The sequence below is a fragment of the Podarcis filfolensis genome, assembly GCF_964270895.1.
Source record: "Podarcis filfolensis genome assembly, chromosome: 16".
Lineage (NCBI taxonomy): Eukaryota > Metazoa > Chordata > Lepidosauria > Squamata > Lacertidae > Podarcis > Podarcis filfolensis.
Genome location: NC_139620.1, coordinates 32,868,743 through 32,891,421, shown reverse-complemented (window position 1 = coordinate 32,891,421; position 22,679 = coordinate 32,868,743). Strand labels below are relative to the sequence as shown.

The 22,679-nt window shown below is 45.0% G+C and overlaps 1 protein-coding gene across 2 annotated transcripts in view; it reads right to left on the bottom strand.

The window, feature by feature from the left end:
* Positions 1-19,072: 19,072 nt before the first annotated feature.
* GALNT9 (polypeptide N-acetylgalactosaminyltransferase 9) overlaps positions 19,073-22,679 on the bottom strand; it is a 175,953-nt gene continuing 172,346 nt past the window's right edge. For both annotated transcript variants that reach the window (XM_083590220.1, XM_083590221.1), the window contains 2 exons: positions 21,480-21,647; positions 19,073-19,742 (listed from right to left, as the gene is read on the bottom strand). In XM_083590220.1, coding sequence (XP_083446346.1) covers positions 19,596-19,742; positions 21,480-21,647 — 315 coding nt within the window. In that variant the 3' untranslated portion in view covers positions 19,073-19,595. The remainder of the gene's footprint in view (positions 19,743-21,479; positions 21,648-22,679) is intronic.

Here is a 22,679-nt window from a genome sequence, read left to right as displayed (position 1 = left end):
GGTGGCCAAAGTCTTGGAGCCTCAGCTTCATGATCTGTCCTTCCAGTGAGCACTCAGGGCTCATATCCTTAAGAATGGATAGGTTGGATCTTCTTGCAGTCCATGGGACTCTCAAGATATTATCATTATTATTATTAGGGTTGCCTAGAGCCAATCCCCACCTGTCTGCCTTTCAACATTCCACTCATCTAGGAAGTGGCACTGGGTGTTAGCTCCCAGAACTGGGGCTCAAGCCCGGGTAGTGTGTATGGAGGTATTAGGTTGCCCAGATGACAATACAGCATCTCTCTCACCCTCACTGATGTGGTCCAGAGGAAAGCAGAGCAATACATTTGGCCCCAGCTTGGCTGCAGGAGTTGCTGGAAGGAGGCATGCAAGGAGCCATCCAACCTTCTTAGGGACTCTACTCTGGATTTGTGTTGGGTTAACTCCTTGGCCCTTTCTTCTTCTGAAGATATCCCAAAAAGCAGTAGAGGTTTAGGATCAGAGCTTTCCTTGTCTTAGATGGGCTACCTTCCCAGGTTGACGAGTGCCATCTGACCCTCACTTCCCTCTACAGCATGCACAGGAACTGCCTTCTTGAATGTTGGGCACTATGGGTCTCTCGTTTGATCAATCCACCAGAGCCTGTCTTTGCATGCAGAGGAAACTTCTAATTCACTGAATGTTTGAGACCCATTGGCTACCCTCACCTGGTTTAGCCACCCACTCAAAACTGTTTCCTAGTGTGTGGCTGCTGTCACATGCTGACAGCTTCTAGGAGCCACAGGTAAGAACTGAGTGCTGGGTGGGGACCAAAGGTGGAAAAACTCCCCCAGAAGGAGCCTGATGTGTCCCCCACCAGAGGTGCTACCCCTCCCCTAACACCCCATACACTCAATACCCAGTTTACTACTACTACTACTACTACTACTATTGCTCCATGTACAGCAGAGGTTAGCAGATCTTGGGTTTGTGGGATCTACTTTGCTTTGGATTCAAGCCAACCTAGTCCACCAACCAGTTCCAGGTGCAAAGTAGTGTCCCATTCAGTTAGCTGTACAGTAAGGAACAGAGTGCCTCTGAGCCAGGTGCACCAGGTATCTTCAACCCTCTCAATATGTGTTGGAAAGGGGCTGTGCACCCTCAATGTTGAGTGGGCCCAGCACACATCATGCACATGTGATGTCATGTGTGTTGCAGCTTCAACAGCTGGCTCCTTCAGAATGCTCTGCCTCCTCCAGACAATGTGATGTCGTGCATACATCATGCACATGACCTCACACACGAGTTATGTGTGCCAGGCCCACTCAGTCTTCAGGGCAACCTGGCTCCTCTGCTCTGAGTGCTTGTTCGGCCTGGGAATTTGTGATCAGCACCAGAACCAAGCCAACAAGTCCTTAAACACAAAAACCCGCTCCAGACTTTGCCCCCCCCCCCCACATTCTTTTCCAGCAATCTTATCATTGTGGCTTATTGCTAGACAACAGAGAGTCAGAAGCCGTTTGCTGATCTACTGCAAATTCCACACATTAAATTTAATTTTGTCCTTTGGATTTGGAACCTTGTCTTCAAGTTTCCAGATACTGTTTTATTGCGATTACACACACACACAAAACATTGCAGAAAATATAAATCTAGTGTCAGCTGCTGACTTTTTTGTAAGTTATCTCCTTTTGCTTTGGCTTCTGCAAGAATCTATGCAAAAGTGCTTCCAAAGATAAATTCATTGTCATGATGATGATAATTTTATTTTTCACTTTATTGCTTTTTAATTTTTTTGTTTTATTGCTTTTTATTGTGAATAACTTTATTCTGTGTTTTATTGCTTTTTTTCAAAAAGAAATCATTTCTTTTATTGCTCCTCCCCGCCAAAATCCCTCTTTCTGGTTTATAGCTATTGTGTTTTATAGACCTAGTATTTTTAGTAGTTGGGTTGCAAGTGTAATTTGTCATGTTACCTTTGAGCCTGTCTGAATTTTTACGAAGCCTTTGACCAAGAGTGCTAAAAGTTTGACCTGACCTGAAGCAAATTGCCCAGAGATCTCTATTAGTAGATTGAGATTTATCTTCTGCTAACCCGCCCCTCTTGTGAAGATAAGGCCTACCCTTCAAGGAATAACTTTTGGATTGGAGTTCCTCAGCTATGATGTGTGTGTGTGTGTGTGTGTGTGTGTGAGAGAGAGAGAGAGAGAGAGAGAGAGAGAGAGATTGCTGTATGCTGACAGGGGCTTTGGAACGTGACCAGGAAGTGCATTGAAAAGTGTGGGAGGAACAAATGACTAACAGGAGGACTTGCAAACACAGCACAATCTAATCAGAATGCTCATTGTTGTATAACCACCCTATAAACAATTCAGAACAAATGCTCAATAATGACTGGATTTAATCTAACCCTCACATATGCTTGCTGCAAGCAACTCAGGATGAATGCTCAATAGATGGGTGATCTATTTATAAGCCCCTAACTGCACCGGGACGCGGGTGGCTCTGTGGGTTAAACCACAGAGCCTAGAACTTGCAGATCAGAAGTTTGGCAGTTCGAATCCCCGCGATGGAGTGAGCTCCCGTTGCTCGGTCCCTGCTCCTGCCAACCTAGGAGTTCGAAAGCACGTCAAAGTGCAAGTAGATAAATAGGTACTGCTCTGGCGGGAAGGTACACGGCATTTCCGTGCACTCCACTGGTTCATCAGAAGCAGCTTAGTCATGCTGGCCACATGACTCGGAAGCTGTACGCCGGCTCCCTCAGCCAATAAAGCAAGATGAGAACTGCAACCCCAGAGTCAGTCACGACTAGACCTAATGGTCAGGGGTCCCTTTACCTTTAACTGCACCGGGAGGCAGTGGAAGACAGGAGTGCCTGGCGTGCTCTGGTCTATGGGGTCACGAAGAGTCGGACATGACTAATCGACTAAACGACAACAACAAAACTGCACATCTTGTGGCTGCCTATTAACAACATATACTGTAAATGAGGCTCTTTTCCCAGCTAGCAGGGCCACTGTCCTTTTTCTTTCACAAGCTTGCCTGCCATTCAAAACTGTATTTTTCTCATAAGGTTTTCCGTTCAGACACTCTGGTCACCGGTGCTGAATGGATGCTGCTTTTAGGTGACCATGTGTGGGATCTGCAAAAAGAAAAAAAAGGGGGGGGGAAGGGTTGGGGGCATGGGGGAAGCAGAGTGTTCAAAGAATGACACATGAAACAAGCTCCACGCTGTTGCTGAGATGCTTCTGAAACACACCATTGTTAACTTCTTACATTCTCAGGCTCCAATCTCCCTTTGATTTGACTGCAGTGAAAAAGAGCAACGATGTCCCTTTTATTCAGAAAGGAGACCTGAGATTGTACTTTGGCTTCTGAGCGAAGGAAGATTGTCAGCTCCTTCTTCAGGGTGGTAATCAGAAGAAAGTGCCATCATGGAATCATAAAGCCATTGTGTTTTGCATAGCCAAGTACGAGAAGCTACTCTAGCATTAAAAATAAAATATGGAGATGGGAAAGAATAGACGTTTCGGCTTTATAATTCTTCCCAAGGGTGGGGGGAAGAGAATATATATGATCAGAAGATTTCTTCAACCCAGTTTTGCTATTGTTATGAATGAGGGACTGAAGCAAACGAAGTCCTAAATCTCAAGATGAAATTATTCCATTTCCTTTCCACTCCACAATGAACGTCTGCCTCTCCTTCTCTCTCTGTTGTTCATTAAGTGCTGTTTGGTTTGGCTGTTAAAAAGTGTGCTCTACCAGCAAACATCCGCAACAGTGTTTTTTGAATTGCTGATCCCTCAGGCAGCGGTGGATCTTGGCTTCTCAAATTTCAGTGGCCCCCTGTGCAACATCAAAATCTGACACACACACCCTGCCTTTCGCCTTCTGTTGGACATTCTTGTTGCAGCACCTGCTGTGGTGCCCAGAAACTCCGCACCCAGTGCGACCAAACTGGTTGCGCTCCCCTAGATCTGCCTTTGCTTCAGGCACATTTTTCCTTCTGAATTAAAAATGGAGGCAAACTTCAAACTCACGTACAGTGGTAAGTCGGGGTTACATACACTTCAGGTTACAGACTCCACTGACACAGAAATAGTGCTTCAGGTTAAGAACTTTGCTTCAGGATAAGAACAGAAATTGTGCTCTGGCAGTGCGGTGGCAGCAGGAGGCCCCATTAGCTAAAGTGGTGCTTCAGGTTAAGAACGGACCTCCGGAACGAATTAAGTACTTAACCCGAGGTACCACTGTATATGCCAACTAGGAACTGAGGGGGGCGGGGAATCTGTGTTTTTGTTACGGAAATTACGGAGAGGGGCACATCTTTAAAGTTAAATGTTACAAATATTATACCTGAATGCATCCTTTCAACTTGACAGCTCAGGGAAGTTACCTAGCTTTAAAAATAATATAAAATCAACTCCTTTGCCAGTTTCCTCCATTCCAAAGCTATTTTCCCCTTGAAAGGGACTCCAGGAAGTTCCCAGAGGTGACAATTGCTGAGCTGATTGTTGGCCAAGGAAAGCCTAATCCCATCACCAAACTTGCCAAGGGGCCAGACATGCAAAGGAAGTTCTATTGTACTTTGGTGATTTTCTGTAACAGTTTTAGAGCAAACAACTTAATTTGCAATTCCAGGAGTTGTAGAGGGTTGTACCGAAGCTAAGTCCTGCTTGGAGCAGATCCATTGGAATTAATGGACCTAAGTTTGTCAGGTTCATTAATTTCAGTGGGTCTACTCTTAAAAGAGGAGCAACGTTGGATACAATGCAGAGATAATGGAATACAGCGAACCATTGGAAGGTACACTTCTCCCAAATTTTGCAATGCAGCTCCAGGGTTTAAAGAAAGGTGTACAAAAAGGCACATTTTCCAAGAAAATTGATACAAAATGCCTATTTCAGAAGACTGCTGAACCGTATGTATTTGGAGTTCAGTCAAACCTTGGTTCTCGAACACAATGCGTTCTGGGATTCCCAGAACCGATTCCCGGAACCGTTCGAAAACCAAGGCGCAGCTTCCAATTGGCTGCAGGAGCATCCTGCAGCCAATCAGAAGCCACGTAAGCCACATTGGACATTCAGCTTCTGAAAATCGTTCGAAAACCGGAACACTAACTTCCGGGTTTCAATTGTTCAGGAGCCAAGGCGTTTGAGATCCAAGGTAGGATTGAAATTGTCTTAGCTTGATCACACTCTGGACAGAAGAATGCTTCTGCTCTCAAGACAGACATTCGAGAGCCAGTGTGGTGTAGTGGTTAAGAGCGGTAGTCTCGTAATGTGGTGAACCGGGTTCGTTTCCCTGCTCCTCCACATGCAGCTGCTGGGTGACCTTGGGCTAGTCACACTTCTCTGAAGTTTCTCAGCCTCACTCACCTCACAGAGTGTTTGTTGTGGGGGAGGAAGGGAAAGGAGAATGTTAGCCGCTTTGAGACTCCTTCGGGTCGTGATAAAACGGGATATCAAATCCAAACTCTTCTTCTCTTCTTCTACTTTAGTCATGAGACAGACCGCAGTTTCTTGACTAAAGTCCCCCCATTCCACTCCACAGTTTCTGAGGAGATCACCTTTACCATGCACATGGATTTGCTCTCAAAATTGAGCTTGGTATTAAGCTTCAGTAACATGGTGGCGGTGTCCTCATGTGCCTTAAGACCATAATCCAGGGTCTTTAGTCCTGGCCACCTGCAGCCCTAAACCTTTCCTGCAGTGACTTGAACATGATATGGACCACCTCCAGCTCACCACATGCTCTTGCCCTGTTTTGCCAGCATCCTTCTGTGGCTTTTCTCCTGGAGCAGGTGAAGTTTAACTCAAAGATGCCCTTCCTTCCATCCTCAGTTGCATGGTGAGATGGTGAATGGTACATTTTTGCTGCGCTTTTATTGGGTTTCAGAGGTTATTGCATTGTTATTTTTTGTATCACATTGTACTTTTTCTTCTGATTTTATGTCATGCTTCATATTTTTAAATTTTTTGTAAGTGATGAGTCCAACAACTAATAAATTGAATACGTGGTGGTGATGAATTCACAGATGGAGGGAGATAGTTTCTGCAAAGGGAAAGCCAGAGCCAAAATAGTTTGAAGCAAGAGGGAAAGAGGAGAAGAGAAGCCTCTTACATTGTTTTTCGCTGGCATTAAATACCGATAAATAAAATAAGTTAGGTCCGCCACCCTGGAAGTACCACTCAATGCCAAGTCCTCCCTGTCATTTTTCTTTCCTGCCACTCCTAAAAATGTGGTCAAAATGTTACCTGAGAAGGTTTGAATCAGGCCAATTAAGAGCCCTACTAACCATGAGCTATATTCCAGGCCTCATAACTCCCTGTGGAGGAAGCAAGTTTCCCTGAAAAAGTAAATTCTAACACAGGGAAAAAGAATTAATTTAGCATCAGTTAATTTAATCAGAATCTGTCTTTGGCCATTCCAGTCATGGCTGAGTCTTTCTAACAATGTTCTCCAAGGAGGAGGAAAGCAATTTCTAAAGCAAACAAATCAATATTCAGAAGCTACATGGCATTTAGAATGTTATCTACAACAGGAAGGCATTATTAAAACATAAGCAGCGTCCCAGCTCAGAGGTTGGATATGCATGTTGAGATTATATTATTCTCTTCAGTGAACTTCTTCCTCAGTCACTCACCTTTCTGGACTCAAAATTAACATTATAAAGACCAAAGAGGTGATCTTTGATGGTTCTGCTCACAAAACAACCCCCTCCCCCGAAAAAAACCACTGACTTCCTGAAGGGCCAGAGACAAGCAGAGCTGGAATAAATTTTAACTGAATGCACACATATGTATGTCCAGTCTAGTGCCAGCCTCTTGACATCCATAGACAGAAAGCATCTCTTAATGAGTTCCAGCCACAGTTGCTGAGGCAAAAAGGAGTATCTTGCTAATACAGTGGAAATGAACAGAAACAAGGACAGAAGGGAAGAACTTTTATTCAGAGGGCCACATTCCTTTTTGGTTGGGGCCAGAAGCAAAAGTTGGAAGTGCAGTAGCTAGTTTTTACAACTCACCCACCCCTCTCTGTCCTCCATGAGAGTGGTTAAAAGCGGTGGACTCCTGATCTGGTGAACCGGGTTCGTGTCTCCGCTCCTCCACATGCGGCTGCTGGGTGACCTTGGGCCAGTCACACTTCTCTGAAGTCTCTCAGCCTCACTCACCTTACAGGGTGTTTGTTGTGGGGGAGGAAGGGAAAGGAGAAAGTTAGCTGCTTTGAGACTCCTTAGGGTAGTGATAAAGCCAGGCATCAAATCCAAACTCCAACTCCTCCTCCTCCTCTTCTTCTTCTTCTTCTTCCATCCAGGCAAGCAAGAGGAATGATAGTTCAAGGACACATTCCAGCTGGTCCAAAAAAATCAAGGAGGGTGTAAAGCAGAGCTGGTGATAGGTGTGGATTGGAGACTCTCTCTATGGAGAGTCATGAGGACCAGATATACATACATACATACATACATCAGACTTTCCAAGTGTCCCAGTGAAAAAATCTCATCAATGAGATTGCAAAAGCATTCTGGGAAATGATTTACAGTGGTAACTTGGGTTACAGATGCTTCAGGTTGCAGACGCTTCGGGTTACAGACTCTGCTAACCCAGAAATAGTACCTCGGTTTAAGAACTTTGCTTCAGGATGAGAACAGAAATTGCGTGGCGGCGGCGCGGCAGCAGCAGGGGGAGGCCCCATTAGCAAAGTGGTACCTCAGGTTAAGAACGGACATCCAGAACGAATTAAGTTCTTAACCAGAGGTACCACTGTATAATGAATTGAAAAAAATGTTGAAGATAACTTTTGTTAAGAAACCAGAAGCTTTTCTTTTAGGTGTAATTGGAGAAGAGCTGCCAAAAGACCAGAAAAATATACAGTGGTTCCTTGGGTTAAGTACTTAATTCATTCCGGAGGTCCGTTCTTAACCTGAAACTGTTCTTAACCTGAAGCACCACTTTAGCTAATGGGGCCTCCCCCTGCTGCCACGCCGCATCATTTCCCACACCAGATTGACACTTTTTGGGGGGGTGGGTGTGTAAATTTGCAATCCAGTTCACTGTCTTCCAATCTACTTATAAATTGGGAAACTGCAAATTAGGTTGGTTTGCTTTGAAATGCAGCGCAAGCAAACTTGTTCTTTGTCTACTATACAAAAAAGCCTTCCACATGTTAAGGGAATTATGGAACCGAGGTACACATTCTCGAGTCTGTGCCCTTAGAGAAGGTCAAACCAATCCTCATCTCTGTGGGTTATTATTATTATTATTATTCTACTATCCCCAAATAGTCTAAAAAATGGATGCCTCAGATCTCTACTCTCAGCTGGAAATCTAATTTGAAACTATTTTGCCATCAACATTAGATGGAACTTTAATAAGGTGGAGTGAAACTGCTGGAGTTTTTCATCCCCAGAGGAAGAGCCCATGCTTCTCTTTAAAATCCACCATATGCAGAATAAGCGTGTGTGCTCAGGTAATTAAATCCTCACGACACTTTTGCTCGGCACCAGACTGAATATTGGCTCCAGTGCGTCTGATTGCTGAGCCTCAGCAAAATGAGTTCTCAGAAAAATCAGATGGTTTGGCAAGTGCAGCAGAAAGGGGGGAGGCGGAATAGTTTGCTGGCTCACTGCAAAAATTGTTCAAGTGTTAGCAAATGAAGCTGTTCTCTGCGAACAAATGTTTGAAGCTCAGCAGGAGATCAACCCCTGGGTGGACATGGAATATGCATTTTGAGATAAATGGGAATATCCTTACTTGGGTTGCCATGGAGGTCAAGGAAAAGGTTTTCCACTCATTAGCAGAAACTGGGGAGAGTGCTGTTGTGTCAGGTTCTGTTTGTGAGCGTCCCACAGGCATCTAGTTGGCCACTGTGATCCAGAAGGGTTTTCCTTACACTCTTTTAAGGAGCAGGTGCTGCTCAAGATTGCTACTTGGGAACCTGAGAAATCAAATTTCCTGAGGCTCCTGGCTCAATGAATTGCCTTGAGCGGCCTTCGAACCGCCATTTCCCAGGATGCTCAGCAGCAATACATTCTGGGTCCATCATCCTTTTCCACATTGTCTTTTGCCCTCGGCTATACTTGAGGGACAATTCCAATAGATTCCACACGAAAAACGCTTATATTCCTGTGGCGATGGCAGTACCGAATCGGTGGCGCATGCCCTGCTGGCTTGCACTCTTTATAAATACTTGAGGAATGAGGCTATCACCCCTCTTTTACAGTGGTACCTCTGGATGCGAACGGGATCCATTCTGGAGCCTAGTTCGCATCCTGAGTAGAACGTAACATGGGACTGCGCGTCTGTGCGTGCCACGTTTCGCCACTTCCGTGCATGCGTGTGATGTTATTTTGAGTGTCTGCATATGCGCGAGCGGTGAAAGTAACGCACTCCGTGACTTCCAGGTCGCCGCGGAGCGCAACCCTAAAATGCTTAAGCTGAAGCTACTTCAACCCAACGTATGACTGTATTGTCCATTCTGGATCGCCCACAGTGTCCTTTCTCTTGGCAGATGAGCAGGTGACAGCAAAGGTTGCAAGGTTTTTAGCTGGAAAATCAGAATAAGATCCACTATTTGACTATTGATTCAAAACCCTAAAATGTGTTTTATATAATTGACTTTTTATTTCTATTCTTTGTATAGTGTATTGTTGTTTTATTGCTATGGCCGACGGCTGACGCAAATAAAGATTCATTCATTCATTCCACATTGTCTGTGTTGCCAACTCAGTAACAATTGACAACGCAGATATGAGATTTGCCACCAAAATCTAGAAAATAATGGCAACTGCTATCTCTTTTTGACTTTTTGTTCTTAATGAAAAAGCTATTGCTAATCTCCCGTTTCCCTCCCATGGTAGGTTTGCAAAAAAGCAAAAACAAAAACACTGTGTATAATTTTGATTGCACAAATGGATATAAAGAGAGTGAGATGAATTATAGTAAGAGAGAGCAAATGAAATCTAAGTGCTGTGACAGGCAGCTGGAAAGCAGGACTGATTTGGAGATGTGATGCCAGAAAGGGAATCATAAAACCCACCCATCCTTCATTTTAGCATCAAGAAACATCTGCTGGCTTCTCACTCATTTCTCAAGAGAATCTACTCCTGGGGTGGGGAGGAAACAGTTCTCCCTTGATGTCTTGCAGAGATCGGATCAGATAAGGGGAGGGGGAGAGGAAAACTAGCCTCAGACTCAGTTTTGTTGAAGGGCAGTTTATGCAACTTCTGTTCGATACATAGGGTTGCCTCCAGTGCTCAGAGTCATCAAAATTAATGAGCATGACTAACTGGGGCTCTTTCATTCCAGCAGGTGGGCTCAGAGTAAAACCTCGCTGGCTACAACCCATTTATGTTAGGATTGCTGGAGTTAACCACTTTGCCAAAATTGAGGGAGGTGATGGTATTTAGAGCAGCTGGGTGTTTCTGATGAAAGAAAACTGTGCTGAATCCCAAAAATAAAGGTTGCCAATTTATTTCTTATAAATTGGGCTGCCATTTTGCAAAGAAAGGTCACCGATTTTCTTTGTTTACAATCTGTCAAACCTATCAACACTTTTGCATATCAGATTTTATAGTCACCATCACAAAGATTTCTGTGAACTTACATTTTTGAAAATTGGTTCCCAAACAAAATAAAACCATGACATCCCCCCCCGACATCTTTTTGCATATTCTGATGGCATAGTTTTTCATTTCATCCAGACAGAGAAGCTATGGCTACCACTTTAGGAACAAGTTCAAGATCCTGGTTTCTTCCAAACTTGTTAGCCACAATTCCTCACTTTGGAAGAAATTGGGAACACAGACTGCTTCTTGACTTTCTATTTTTAAGTGGAATTCAGTCGCATTATGGCAAGCTTGGTTGTGCAATTAAAGTTGACTTGGAGTCCTTGAGCAACAAAGCTGCCCTCCTGCCCAAATCAGTCTTTTTGTGATAAGGAAAGTGATGGGTGTCATGGTACTGTCAATGACTCCTGGCTGGTTGCCCGGGAAAGTATAACAACAAGGAAAAGTTTCTCACAGTCCTTTTTAATTTCAGTCTTTACAGAGAGAGGCTATAGAACCCAGCCTCTTGGATTATGGCGTTGTGCCAAATGAATCTCCACCCCCCCATCTCTCCCACTTCCTCATTGTCAATTATCTCATCTAGGGGTGCTTCTACATGCCCTCTGTCTTCAAGCTCTTTGCTCTCCTACTTTTAAGGCTCACCGGGTTCTGGGAGATGGAGGGTCTGGGATGCTTTTTAATGACAACACGTCAGCCAGGTGTTGCTCTGGCTCTCCCATGGTTTCCTAACTTTCCCCCTCATCTGCCTCTCAGCTGCAACCTCCTTCAAACCCCTGCTGTAAATCTATTCTGTCTTCCTCTTCCTCCTCCCTGGAAGGGTCAGGATGGGCACTGGCGTCTCAAGGGGGGCAGGGGGTGGTGTGCCCTGGGTGTCATGTCTGGGGGGAGTGACAAGAAGGCATCCTTTGGGGTGCTCTCCCCCCCGACGTGGCGGCGCAAACAGCCATCACACCGCCACAGCCGCATGTGGAGGATCGTCTGTTCGCGGCTTCTGTATGGCATTCGAGGGGTGCCGGCGGCAAACTGCTATGTATAACGCATGTGCAGTGTTGCACACATGCATTGTACATAGTGACGCTGCACATGCGCCCTATGTAGCGATGCCACGCATGCATCATACATAGCATCACAACATGTGTGCAGCCGGCAGTTTGCCCCGTCCTGGATGTTGGTTAGCCTTCGTTCGCCCCTGAGGATGGGGAGGCGGTCTCCACCATTCCTCCATAAACAGATTGTCTGAAAGCAATTGTGGACTCATGAGCTTGACCACATTGATTATGAATCTGCCACTGCTCTGACCGTTCCAGCCCCCTCCTGGTTCTGGAAGATGGGGTTGGGAGGAGATTTTGTTGCAGCAGGAGGGGGAGACACCCATGTCTCTTCACCAACCTGATTCATCTCTGCTTCTTGGCCTCCCACCTCCTGCTTACCAGCTTCATCTTCTGCCTCTGATTCCGGACTTCTTTCTGCCAGATCTCACTAAGCTTTTGACACCTCCTCTTTCCGTTTTTCTCCTTCTGACCCACTACCACTCCCCAAGCTCTGAGCCTTCTTCCCTTGAGGGTTCCTCCAACCATTTCTCTTCATCCAACCCAGGGCCGGATTTAGGTTTGATGAGACCCTAAGCTACTGAAGGTAATGGGGCCCTTTATATGTCCAGCTGTCCTTTGTCAACAACAATTTTTGTGTTGAATATATGCTATATGGTAATCTATGGACCTAATAGGTATCTAAAGACATTTACACATAACAAAATATGTATTTTATCAAAGTAATTGTTGAACTGAAATACAATTAAGAAGTATATTAATAGTGAAATACAATTAAAAAGAAGTATATTAATATTGAAATAATTATTAAGCTCTAACTGTATGTACGTTTTATTTTGTTTTTTATCTTATATTTTGGAAATGTACATCCAGTTTTTTTCTTCTTTAATTTTTTTTGGGGTCCCCAAGAGATTGGGGCCCTAAGCTATAGCTTGTTTAGCATATATATAAATCCGGCACCGGTCCAACCAGTCCCTGACATTGAATGACTTGGAATGGTTCCCTTTATATGATGGAATCTCTCTTCAGCCTTTGGAAGGAGATTCCCCCACTAGCAAGTGGGAAAGGAAGAGCATAAGTTCTGAGGAAGTTTGAATTTGGATAGCATCTGATGGAGACTTAAGAACAGGAGACTGAAGTGCGAAAGCATCCTAGAGAGTTGTGATGTTCCTACCCTGCTACTTTGAGGACCTAGGAGCCTGGGTGTTGATGTTGGATGGGGTGTGAAAAGAGGGCTTTGTTGGCAAAGCTCACTTGATGAGCCCCTATCTCTAAGTCTAGCCAATCTCACATGTGGATAACATTGAAGTGAGTGGAAAAACTCCGTATGCTGTCAAGTGGAATAAAGGTTGGCTATGCGCTCAATAAATAGACCTTTGCTTCTACTGTGCTCTGCTCTCACATTAAGAAATAAAGGAATATTATGCAGATAACTTAACTCTCCTGTGCCTGGAACCTCCCATCACTTGTCGGGGAGGGGGGAGGACTAGTGCAAAGCAATATCAAATCAGTATCAAATTTAAAATCAGAAGCCCCACAGCAGGGGGGTGATTGTGTCATTATCCTGTCCCATCCCATGCTGTTTCAATCTGCAGCTGTCTTAAAGTACGTTATGCCCCATTCATAGAATCGTGGAATTGGAAGGGACTTCTAGGGTCATCTAATCCAACCGCCTGAAATGGAGGAATCGCAGCTAAAGAACCCCCTACAGTTGGCCATCCAAGTTCTGTCTAAAAAGCTCTGGTGATGAAGAGTTCACCACCTAACACCCCAGAGGACAGGATCACACTTCAAAACGACCTTGACAGATTAGAGAACTGGGCCAGAACAAACAAGATGAATTTTAACAGGGAGAAATGTAAAGTATTGCACTTGGGCAAAAAAAATGAGAGGCACAAATACAAGATGGGTGACACCTGGCTTGAGAGCAGTACATGTGAAAAGGATCTAGGAGTCTTGGTTGACCACAAACTTGACATGAGCCAACAGTGTGATGCGGCAGCTAAAAAAGCCAATGCAATTCTGGGCTGCATCAATAGGAGTATAGCATCTAGATCAAGGGAAGTAATAGTGCCACTGTATTCTGCTCTGGTCAGACCTCACCTGGAGTACCGTGTCCAGTTCTGGGCACCACAGTTCAAGAAGGACACTGACAAACTGGAACGTGTCCAGAGGAGGGCAACCAAAATGGTCAAAGGCCTGGAAACGATGCCTTATGAGGAACGGCTAAGGGAGCTGGGCATGTTTAGTCTGGAGAAGAGGAGGTTAAGGGGTGATATGATAGCCATGTTCAAATATATAAAAGGATGTCACATAGAGGAGGGAGAAAGGTTGTTTTCTGCTGCTCCAGAGAAGTGGACACGGAGCAATGGATCCAAACTACAAGAAACTACAAGAAAGAAGATTCCACCTAAACATTAGGAAGAACTTCCTGACAGTAAGAGTTGTTCGACAGTGGAATTTGCTGCCAAGGAGTGTGGTGGAGTCTCCTTCTTTGGAGGTCTTTAAGCAGAGGCTTGACAACCATATGTCAGGAGTGCTCTGATGGTGTTTCCTGCTTGGCAGGGGGTTGGACTCGATGGCCCTTGTGGTCTCTTCCAACTCTATGATTCTATGATTCTATGACCTTCTGAGGCTATCTTGTCAAACAGCTCTTGCCACCAGAAAGCTTTTCCTGAAGTTTAATCGGAACCTCTGTTATTGTCATTTGAATCCACTGGTTCATTTCCTACCCTGTGGAGTAGTAGGAAAGATGCTTCAGATCTTTGAAGATGGCTATTGCATCACCTCTTCTCCAGGCTAAGCATAGCCGACTCCCTCAACCATGCCTCACAAGGCTTGATTTCCAGACCCTTTATTATCTTGGTGCTTTCTGAAGGATAATTCTGGGCAGCGACAGTTGGGTCTGGTGAGACAGAAGGCAAGGAGAAGCCAACAATGAAGTCAGAACAAATGAAAGGTAGAAGCAATGAATACTACTTTTCTCCTCATCCTCCACCCCACTGCTGAGTTCTACAAGGGCAACACGGAGAGGAGGAAGGAGGAAGGAGCTGACAAGCCAATGCCAGCCCCTGGACTAACAGTAAATAGGAATCTGAAGAAGTGTGCATGCACACGAAAGCTCATACCAAGAACTAACTTAGTTGGTCTTTAAGGTGCTACTGGAAGGAAAAAAAATTTTTTGTTTTGACTATGGCAGACCAACACGGCTACCTATCTGTAACCAGTAAATAGGAAGGCAGGCAGGTGAGGTCCAGATGAGGTTTGTGGAGCAGGGCTCCAGTGGACCAGCCTCTGCTGATGCTGGGGAAATCCTCGGAAAACCCACACAAGGCAGTCCCCCCGCAACACCTCGAACCCACCCCAGCCATAAAATAATTCTAGAGTACTTATGGGATATAGGGGCCCCTGACAGTTAAGTCCAATCGCAGATGACTCTGGGGTTGCAGTGCTCATCTCGCTTTCACTGGCGGAGGAACGGTGGTACGGAGGGAGTGGACCACCCCCGGCACCACTATTCCAGTAGGGTGCCATCACAGTGCCCCCCTGGACATGCACTACCCCCCCACGCACCAGGTGCCACGTCCCCACAGGCAACATGCCATGCCCCCAGAACGCAAGTCACATCCCTGTGGGCAGTGCGCCACTCCCCCGCCTGCTCTCCGCCCCCGGTAGCGAAGCATACAGCTTCGCCACTGCTTGCTTTACAGGCCAAGGGAGCTGGTGTTTGTCCACAGACAGTTTCTGCGGGTCATGTGGCCAGCATGACTAAGCCGCTCCTGGAGCAATGGAACACCAAAACCAGAGCAGTGCACGGAAACGCCATTTACCTTCCCGTCGGAGCGGTACCTATTTATTTACTTGCACTTTTTGGCGTGCTTTCGAACTGCTAGGTTGACAGGAGCTGGGACCGAGCAATGGGAGCTCACCCCATCATGGGGATTCGAACTGCAGACCTTCTGATTGGCAAGCCCAAGAGGCTCAGTGGTTTAGACCACAGCACCACCTGCGTCCCTTTATGGGTTATAGAGAGAGCTATTATGCATCTTCCTTTGTTTTTAATACTGTAAAACTGCTAGGAGGAGTGCCAAAGCCCGGCTTCTGCCACACCTGGTTAAAATGCTTTCATAATGACTTAGGAAGTTATGGTATGCAGTGGCGTAGCGTGGGGGGTGCAGGGGGGGCCGGCAGCACCAGGCGCAACATCTGGGGGTTAGGGTTAGGGGGCGCAAATCCACGGGTTAGGGGGCGCAAATCCATGGGTTAGGGGGCGCAAATTACTTGCCTTGCCCCGGGTGCTGACAACCCACGCTACACCACTGATGGTATGCAGCTTCCTATGTAATGATGTGGTTGTTTGCCTGGCTGGAGGATGGAGAAAGGTATGTGAGTGTAATACAGAGCTGCAATTCTCATTCATTGCTCCACCCACTTTTGCCTCTTGCCCCCCTCCCCCCCTTAAGTCATTATATGTCTCCCTGCTGTTCTTAAGCCTCTCTGTTTATCTCTCCCCACACCATATATAGTTTTTGTTCGGATTACCGCTCATATATTATCAGTTTCTTTTCTCTCTGGACTCCCCCTGTGTTATTTGGGTGATTCCGCTATCAAAGGTAAAATAACAGTGCCTCTGCCCTCCAGATTATTCTGGGCCATAGGAAACTGTGTCAGATCCATCTAGGTCAGTACTGTTTACATTGACCGGCAGCAGCTGTCTCCAGGGTTTCAGGCAGGGGACACTCCCAACTTTGCTTGGAGATGCTGGCATTTGAGATTTCCGCATGCAAGGCGTGTGCTCTACTTCTGAGCTAGGCCCTTCTGCCTCGTCCTCCAACTGTTCCACACAACAAACTCCATATATCACTTATTGCCCTTTGAGCATAATTCTTTGATAATCCCACCTCACTGGAGAGCCCTCTTCCCCACAGGACTTTCAGGGACTCTATTGTGGAAGATTCTAAAACCACACAGAATAAGGGCTGAATCATTGTGGTAGAGCACTTGCACCCAGAAGGCAGCAACAGAGCATGTTTTGATAGTGCCCGGGGTGGGTTTGTGTGTGTGCCCACCTGCCCCTGGGGTGGGGTGAGGGTGAAGGACAAATGGAGCCCACTGTGCCCGATCACTGCTTATCCCTCCCCCAAAATGCACCCAGGGCAATATGCCCATCAGCCGACTCCCACCATGCCATGCACCTGCAGGAAGGTCCCAGTTTTAGTCCTCAGCATCTCCAGGTAGGATGGTAAATATCTCCAGTGTAAAACCCTGGGGTGCTACTGCCAGTCACTGTAGACAATATTGAGTTGTGTGGACCAATTTTGAGAGCCTTGGTAGAAGAAAACTTCTCGTGTTCCTTAATTTTGGCATATTACTGATGCACTCCAACATTACCTTGGGGTAGGAATGGGCTTCTGTGAACAACTACTAGATCATACAAAGGTGTGTATCTGGAAAGAATCAATCAACAATCATTAAACCATGAATGCAGAGCTCATGGTCCTCAAGACCTCGTTGGACTCCAGCTCCCATCATCTATGACAACTGGACAGGCTGGCTGGGGATGATGGGAACTGGTCAAATAACTCAGCTGGAAAGATCATTGCATGGCTTGGGGCTCGCTGCTCTTTTTCAGCCTGAATTACCTTATGGTATAGTTGTGACGATAAAACAGAGTCTGTTGACTAACAGGTCACCTTTGTTTTCTCTGCTGCCCTGTTGGCACTACATAAAGACAAAGACATTCTATTTTTAAAAATGAAGGGGGAGAGGGGGGAGGAAAGATTCAGAGCAGGTTCCCTAGCTGTGATATGAACCTAAATTGCTTTCAGAACTGTGGTTTGAACAAGAACAGTCTTAGTCTGCAAACGGAATGTTGGCTCAGCTATCAGCCTCACCTTCCCAACATGGTAAGATTGTCCATTTTAAGCTTATTTTTATAAGGCTACACATCAGGGGTTAGCAAACTTTTTCAGACCCTCAGACCTTGTGGGGGGCCAGACTATATTTTGAAAAAAATAATGAACGAATTCCCATGCCCCACAAATAACTCAGAAATGCATTTTAAATAAAAGCACACATTCTACTCATGTAAAAACACGCCGATTCTCAGACCGTTTGCAGGCTGGATTTAGAAGGTGAGTGGGCCGGATCTGGCCCCCGGGCCTTAGTTTGCGTACCCATGCTACACATAGCCTTATAAAGTTTCCCACTTTGAACACCCATCTTTGCCTGGCTCTGGGGATGAGAGCACCTCTGGCAAAAATGCAACGTATTGGTGGGTCCTCTCCTACTTCTGATGCCTGCCCTGCCCTTTGTTTTAAAGTGTCTTCTAACACCCCACAATACCTTTTTGGATCCCCACCCCGAAGCCCTGGAAGTTGATTTATTCTGAAGCATTGTGAGAGGAGGAAACGGAAAGATGATTTCTACTACCAAACACGGCACCAGTCTCTTGTACCATACTCTACAATGACTTAGGTTGCATCCACACTATAAATGCCATTTTAACTGTTACGGAGGATCCTGGTAGCTGTAGTTTGTTAAGAGCGCTGTTCTCACAGAGCTACAGTTCCCAGCACCCTTAAGAATACGAGGATTGTCTGTGAGTGCTGTTTGTTTATTATATAATATCAGTGTGGTTTCCAGCAACTATGTATAAAACCATACAGTTAAAAATATAAAGGAGTTAAAAATAAAAATCAGCCAACTATTATGGAAAAAGGCATTCTTAATTATTAAACAAAGTGGTATAATAGTGTTTTAAACATATGGTGTGCGTGTGACCTTCATATTCAGGACTGTGGGAACGAAAGAGAAGCTGCTCACTGGGTGGGGTGGTGGTGGTGGCAGTAAATTAAAAATGGCGCCCAGGGCAGACATTTTGGGTGTGGCCTCACAGAGCACTGGCAGCTATTGCAGTATGCCTTGTGAAAGCATTGGGCCTGCCCTTTGTGCTATTCAATACAAAAAATGCAGGTGTTTAAAAAGCACAAATCTGAGACTAGTGGATTCCCCCCCCCCAAGAATTTGCTTCCAGATGAATGGACCAGCCCCACTGTTCTAAAAATGCCCCATCTGTTCCCACTCTCCCTCCCCCCCCCAGAATAATTAAGAACAATTAAACTGAGACTCCAAGGCAAACACTCTGGAAACATTTGATTTTCTTTTCTTTTCTTTCCTTTGCAGTGTAATTTATTTACAGAGTATTTCGTCGTCGTCATCGATGTTATTGTTCAGAATAGTAACTCAGACATGCTGAAGAGGTGGGATTTCCCCAGTCCGCTTGGATAGGAAGTACAGTAGAAAAGGCACACGGTTCTGTTCACCATAAGAGTTGTGCATCAGTCAGCAACTTAAAGCTAACAGATCCTTCTGCCCCAGGGACCTTCTTCAGTGAGGCACGAGACTGATCTGTCCTGCAAACCTGACCCAAATATGGCTGCCCTCCTGTTTCCTCCCAGAAAGTGGGCGCAAAGTCTGGCTTCTGTGGTTGCTCTCCAACTGAGTTCCAAAAAAGCAGAAAGCTTCCACAAGTCTTTCTGGGGCATCCATTGTTATGAGGATAGGCTCAGCTCTCACCAAGGTGGTAAACCTTTGACTATGAAACTTCAGACTCACGTGATTGAAAGTTCCTCCTTAGGAACTTAGAACTTAGTGAACTTAGAAAAGAGCATATCAAAGAGACGAGTTTTCCCTCTGACATGCCAGTCTTCTATATGCAGGGATTTCTTTTCCTTAATGGAGAGGTGATTGTATCATGTGCGCCTATAAGCCCTAGTCTGAAATGATACGGTCTAGGTACAGGTGTATCACTTCCGTGGCCTTAGGTGGAATGCCAGTCTCCATCTTTCCTTTCTTTAAAAAAATAAAAGAACATGTGCCCAGCAGTAAACCTTCTCCTTCAATGAGCTGTCTTCTTCTCATTACAGTAGTCCTCTTTAACCTGACTCTCTTGGAGGGGCGCCCACGTACTGGTCAAAGGACTCCAGAAGAGTAAGCATCTTCCCAGCTCTGAATCAATGCCGGCCATGCTTGATCCAGTTTCTGATCATCCATTTCTGCCCCGAGCATCTTTGTACGACTAATCGCAGCCCAAAGTTGGCATCCTTGGACATCTCTACTTCTAGACACCGGCCAGTGTCTCGGCTGATGATTGGGCCATTCTGTAGGGGTGAAAGAAACAAATACACAATAAGACATAAACCAGAAAATATAATCAAGAAGGAATGGGACTCTCTGAATGAACATTTTGAAAGACAAGGTTCAAGGGTAAAAATCTGGCTGTGTTTAGAATGATATCGTGAATGGAAAGGTAAATGTAAATACATATATATACATATTAAGATAAGAATAATAATGAAATAAAGATAGGCATATTTTTCTAAAGTATTTTTTCTTTAACCATTCTATTTTCTATTTCTTTTCTACTTTCTCTCTTCACTTCCATTATTTTTCTTCTTTCTTTCTTCCTTCCTTCCTTCCTTCCTTCCTTCCTTCCTTCCTTCATCTTTTCTTTTATACTTTGCTTTATTTGTTATTGTATTTTTATGTATTGTTATTGTATTTTTATGTGTGCTTTGTTTCAATGTAATTACTTTGCAATAATAAACAAACAAACAAACAAACAAACAAACAAACAAACGAATACTGAAAACCGATATATGGTGGACAGGGAAACAAATCAAGTCATTAGAGAAATGGCAGAGGGTTAGGGAAATAATTCATAATGAATTGGGGGGGAAATGTTTACAAGTACTTCTCAAAAAAACAAAACAAAACAGAATCCTTTTTGTTGGGGATAATTCAGACAGAAATTCCCAGGTGTCAAAAAAGGTTATTTATGTATGCCACTACTGCAGCCTGTGTTTTGTTAGCCCAAAAATGGAAAATGAGCAAAGTCTCAACTAAAAAAGAATGGCAACTTAAGCCGATAGAATATGCGCAGGTTGCGGGCTTAATATATAGAATAAGAGAACAAGAAGAACATATGTAAACATAATGGAATACTGAATGGTTTAGTTTATATAAAATATGCAGGGATTTATGTTATGCAAAATGAACCATGGAAAGAGAAGATGGGAAGTCAACGATATTTTAAGGTTGTTTAAATGGACATTCTAAAATGTAAAACAGAAGATTTTATAAAAATTCTAGGGGGGGAAAGAGAGAAATGGCAAAGGAGAAAAATTAAAGGCATTGGAGGATACAGTCTACCCTTAAATCCATTGAAAAACTTGCTGGAATATGTTTAAAAGTCTGCTATTAGATATCTATTTAATTTGCTTTTAAGCCTGTCAATATCAGCTAGGAATTGAAGAGCCCTGATAATCTATCAGGCTAAAGTCCATCTAGTTCAGCCACAGTTGCCAGATAAGCGGGGTATAAATAATATATTATTATTATTATTATTATTATTGCCTGAAAACAATTATTATTATTATTATTATTGCCTGAAAACAAGACCTGAGCGCAACAGCAATGCTCCCTGTCTGCAATTCCCAGCAGTTGTGCAACCATGAATGCCCGAAGTCTTCACTCACAAGTGAATTTTTTTACTGAATTCAAAAGAAAGGCTGACTTTGGCAACAAAACAAAACAAAAACCTTTTCAGAACATGGGTGCGGTGCTGGATTTAGGGAGGTGCGGGCGGTTCTGCTGCACAGGCTACTGAGCTGAGGGAGCGCAAAATTGAGAAGATCCATTTGGCAGGGCCAGCTCTTGGCCTCACACAGGATGCCATATTACAAAAGATTGCTGAAGTCTGTCCCTGATGAGGGCAAGTCACAAACCTGGGGAAAGGGAGATGGAAGAGACTACTGAGAATCCTGAACACAAACACAAAACACTGTAATATTTTGTGACAGGCCCTGCTTGCTTGCATGCATAGCTGGCTACAATACCTGTGTAAAATCCCACAGCCTCTGTGCCGGCCTCAAGGTGTCTTCACATTTCTTCAGAGTGGGGGTCCTTCCTTTCCCATCGTCAACGAGACATTTGGAGTCAGGCAGAAATGCAGTAGATCCCAGAGGGCCCAGCTGCAGAAGTCCTTCAGAGCTGTAACGAACAAGCTGGAACCAAATTAAAACAGAGAAGGCTGCAGTCAAGTAAGCCATGAGGCATTTCTGAAAAAGCAAGAGGCGCTAAAGGTCAAGCTTGCCTTGCAATTGAGACTCTTTGCATTAGTATAAAGCTTTCCCTTAACCCCCAGACGTGTGAGTAGACAGAGAGTTGTTTTTCTCCCTCTCTCTTAATGCTCGCTGTCGAGGACATCCTACAAAACTGACTACTGGAAGAGTCAGTAAAGGGAAAAGAAAGGACTTCTTCATAAAGTGTGTGGTTAAACTATGGAATTGGTACCCACAAAAGATGGAAGTGAGAGCTGGACCATAAAGAAGGCTGATCGCCGAAGAATTGATGCTTTTGAATTATGGTGTTGGAGGAGACTATTGAGAGTCCCATGGACTGCAAGAAGATCAAACGTATCCATTCTTAAGGAAATCAGCCCTGAGTGCTCACTGGAAGGACAGATCCTGAAGCTGAGGTTCCAATAGTTTGGCCACCTCATGAGAAGAGAAGACTCCCTGGAAAAGACCCTGATGTTGGGAAAGATGGAGGGCACAAGGAGAAGGGGACGACAGAGGACGAGATGGTTGGACAGTGTTCTCAGAGCTACGAACATGAGTTTGACCAAACTGCGGGAGGCAGTGGAAGGCAGGAGTGCCTGGCGTGCTCAGGTCCATGGGGTCACGAAGAGTCAGACACGACTAAACGACTAAACAACAACAACAACCCACAAAAGGATTAGGTAAATTCATGGATGATAAGACTCTCGATGGCTAGGTACAAGCCATGTTGGCTATGCTCTCCCTCTACTTTTGGAGGCAGGGAATGCACTGGGGAAACAGGATTAAACCCTCCACTCGACAGGAGCCAACCGCAAGGGGCCGTGGGTGCCTGGGCACCCACAATAATATAATAGTGGGGGCTGGGACCCACAAAGTCCATGAGAAAAGCTGGCAGGCGTCAGTGGCACTGCCTGCGAGAAAGAAGCAGTTCAGCTCTGCCCTCTGCAGCCAGCCAGCAAGGCACCCCTTTTCCAG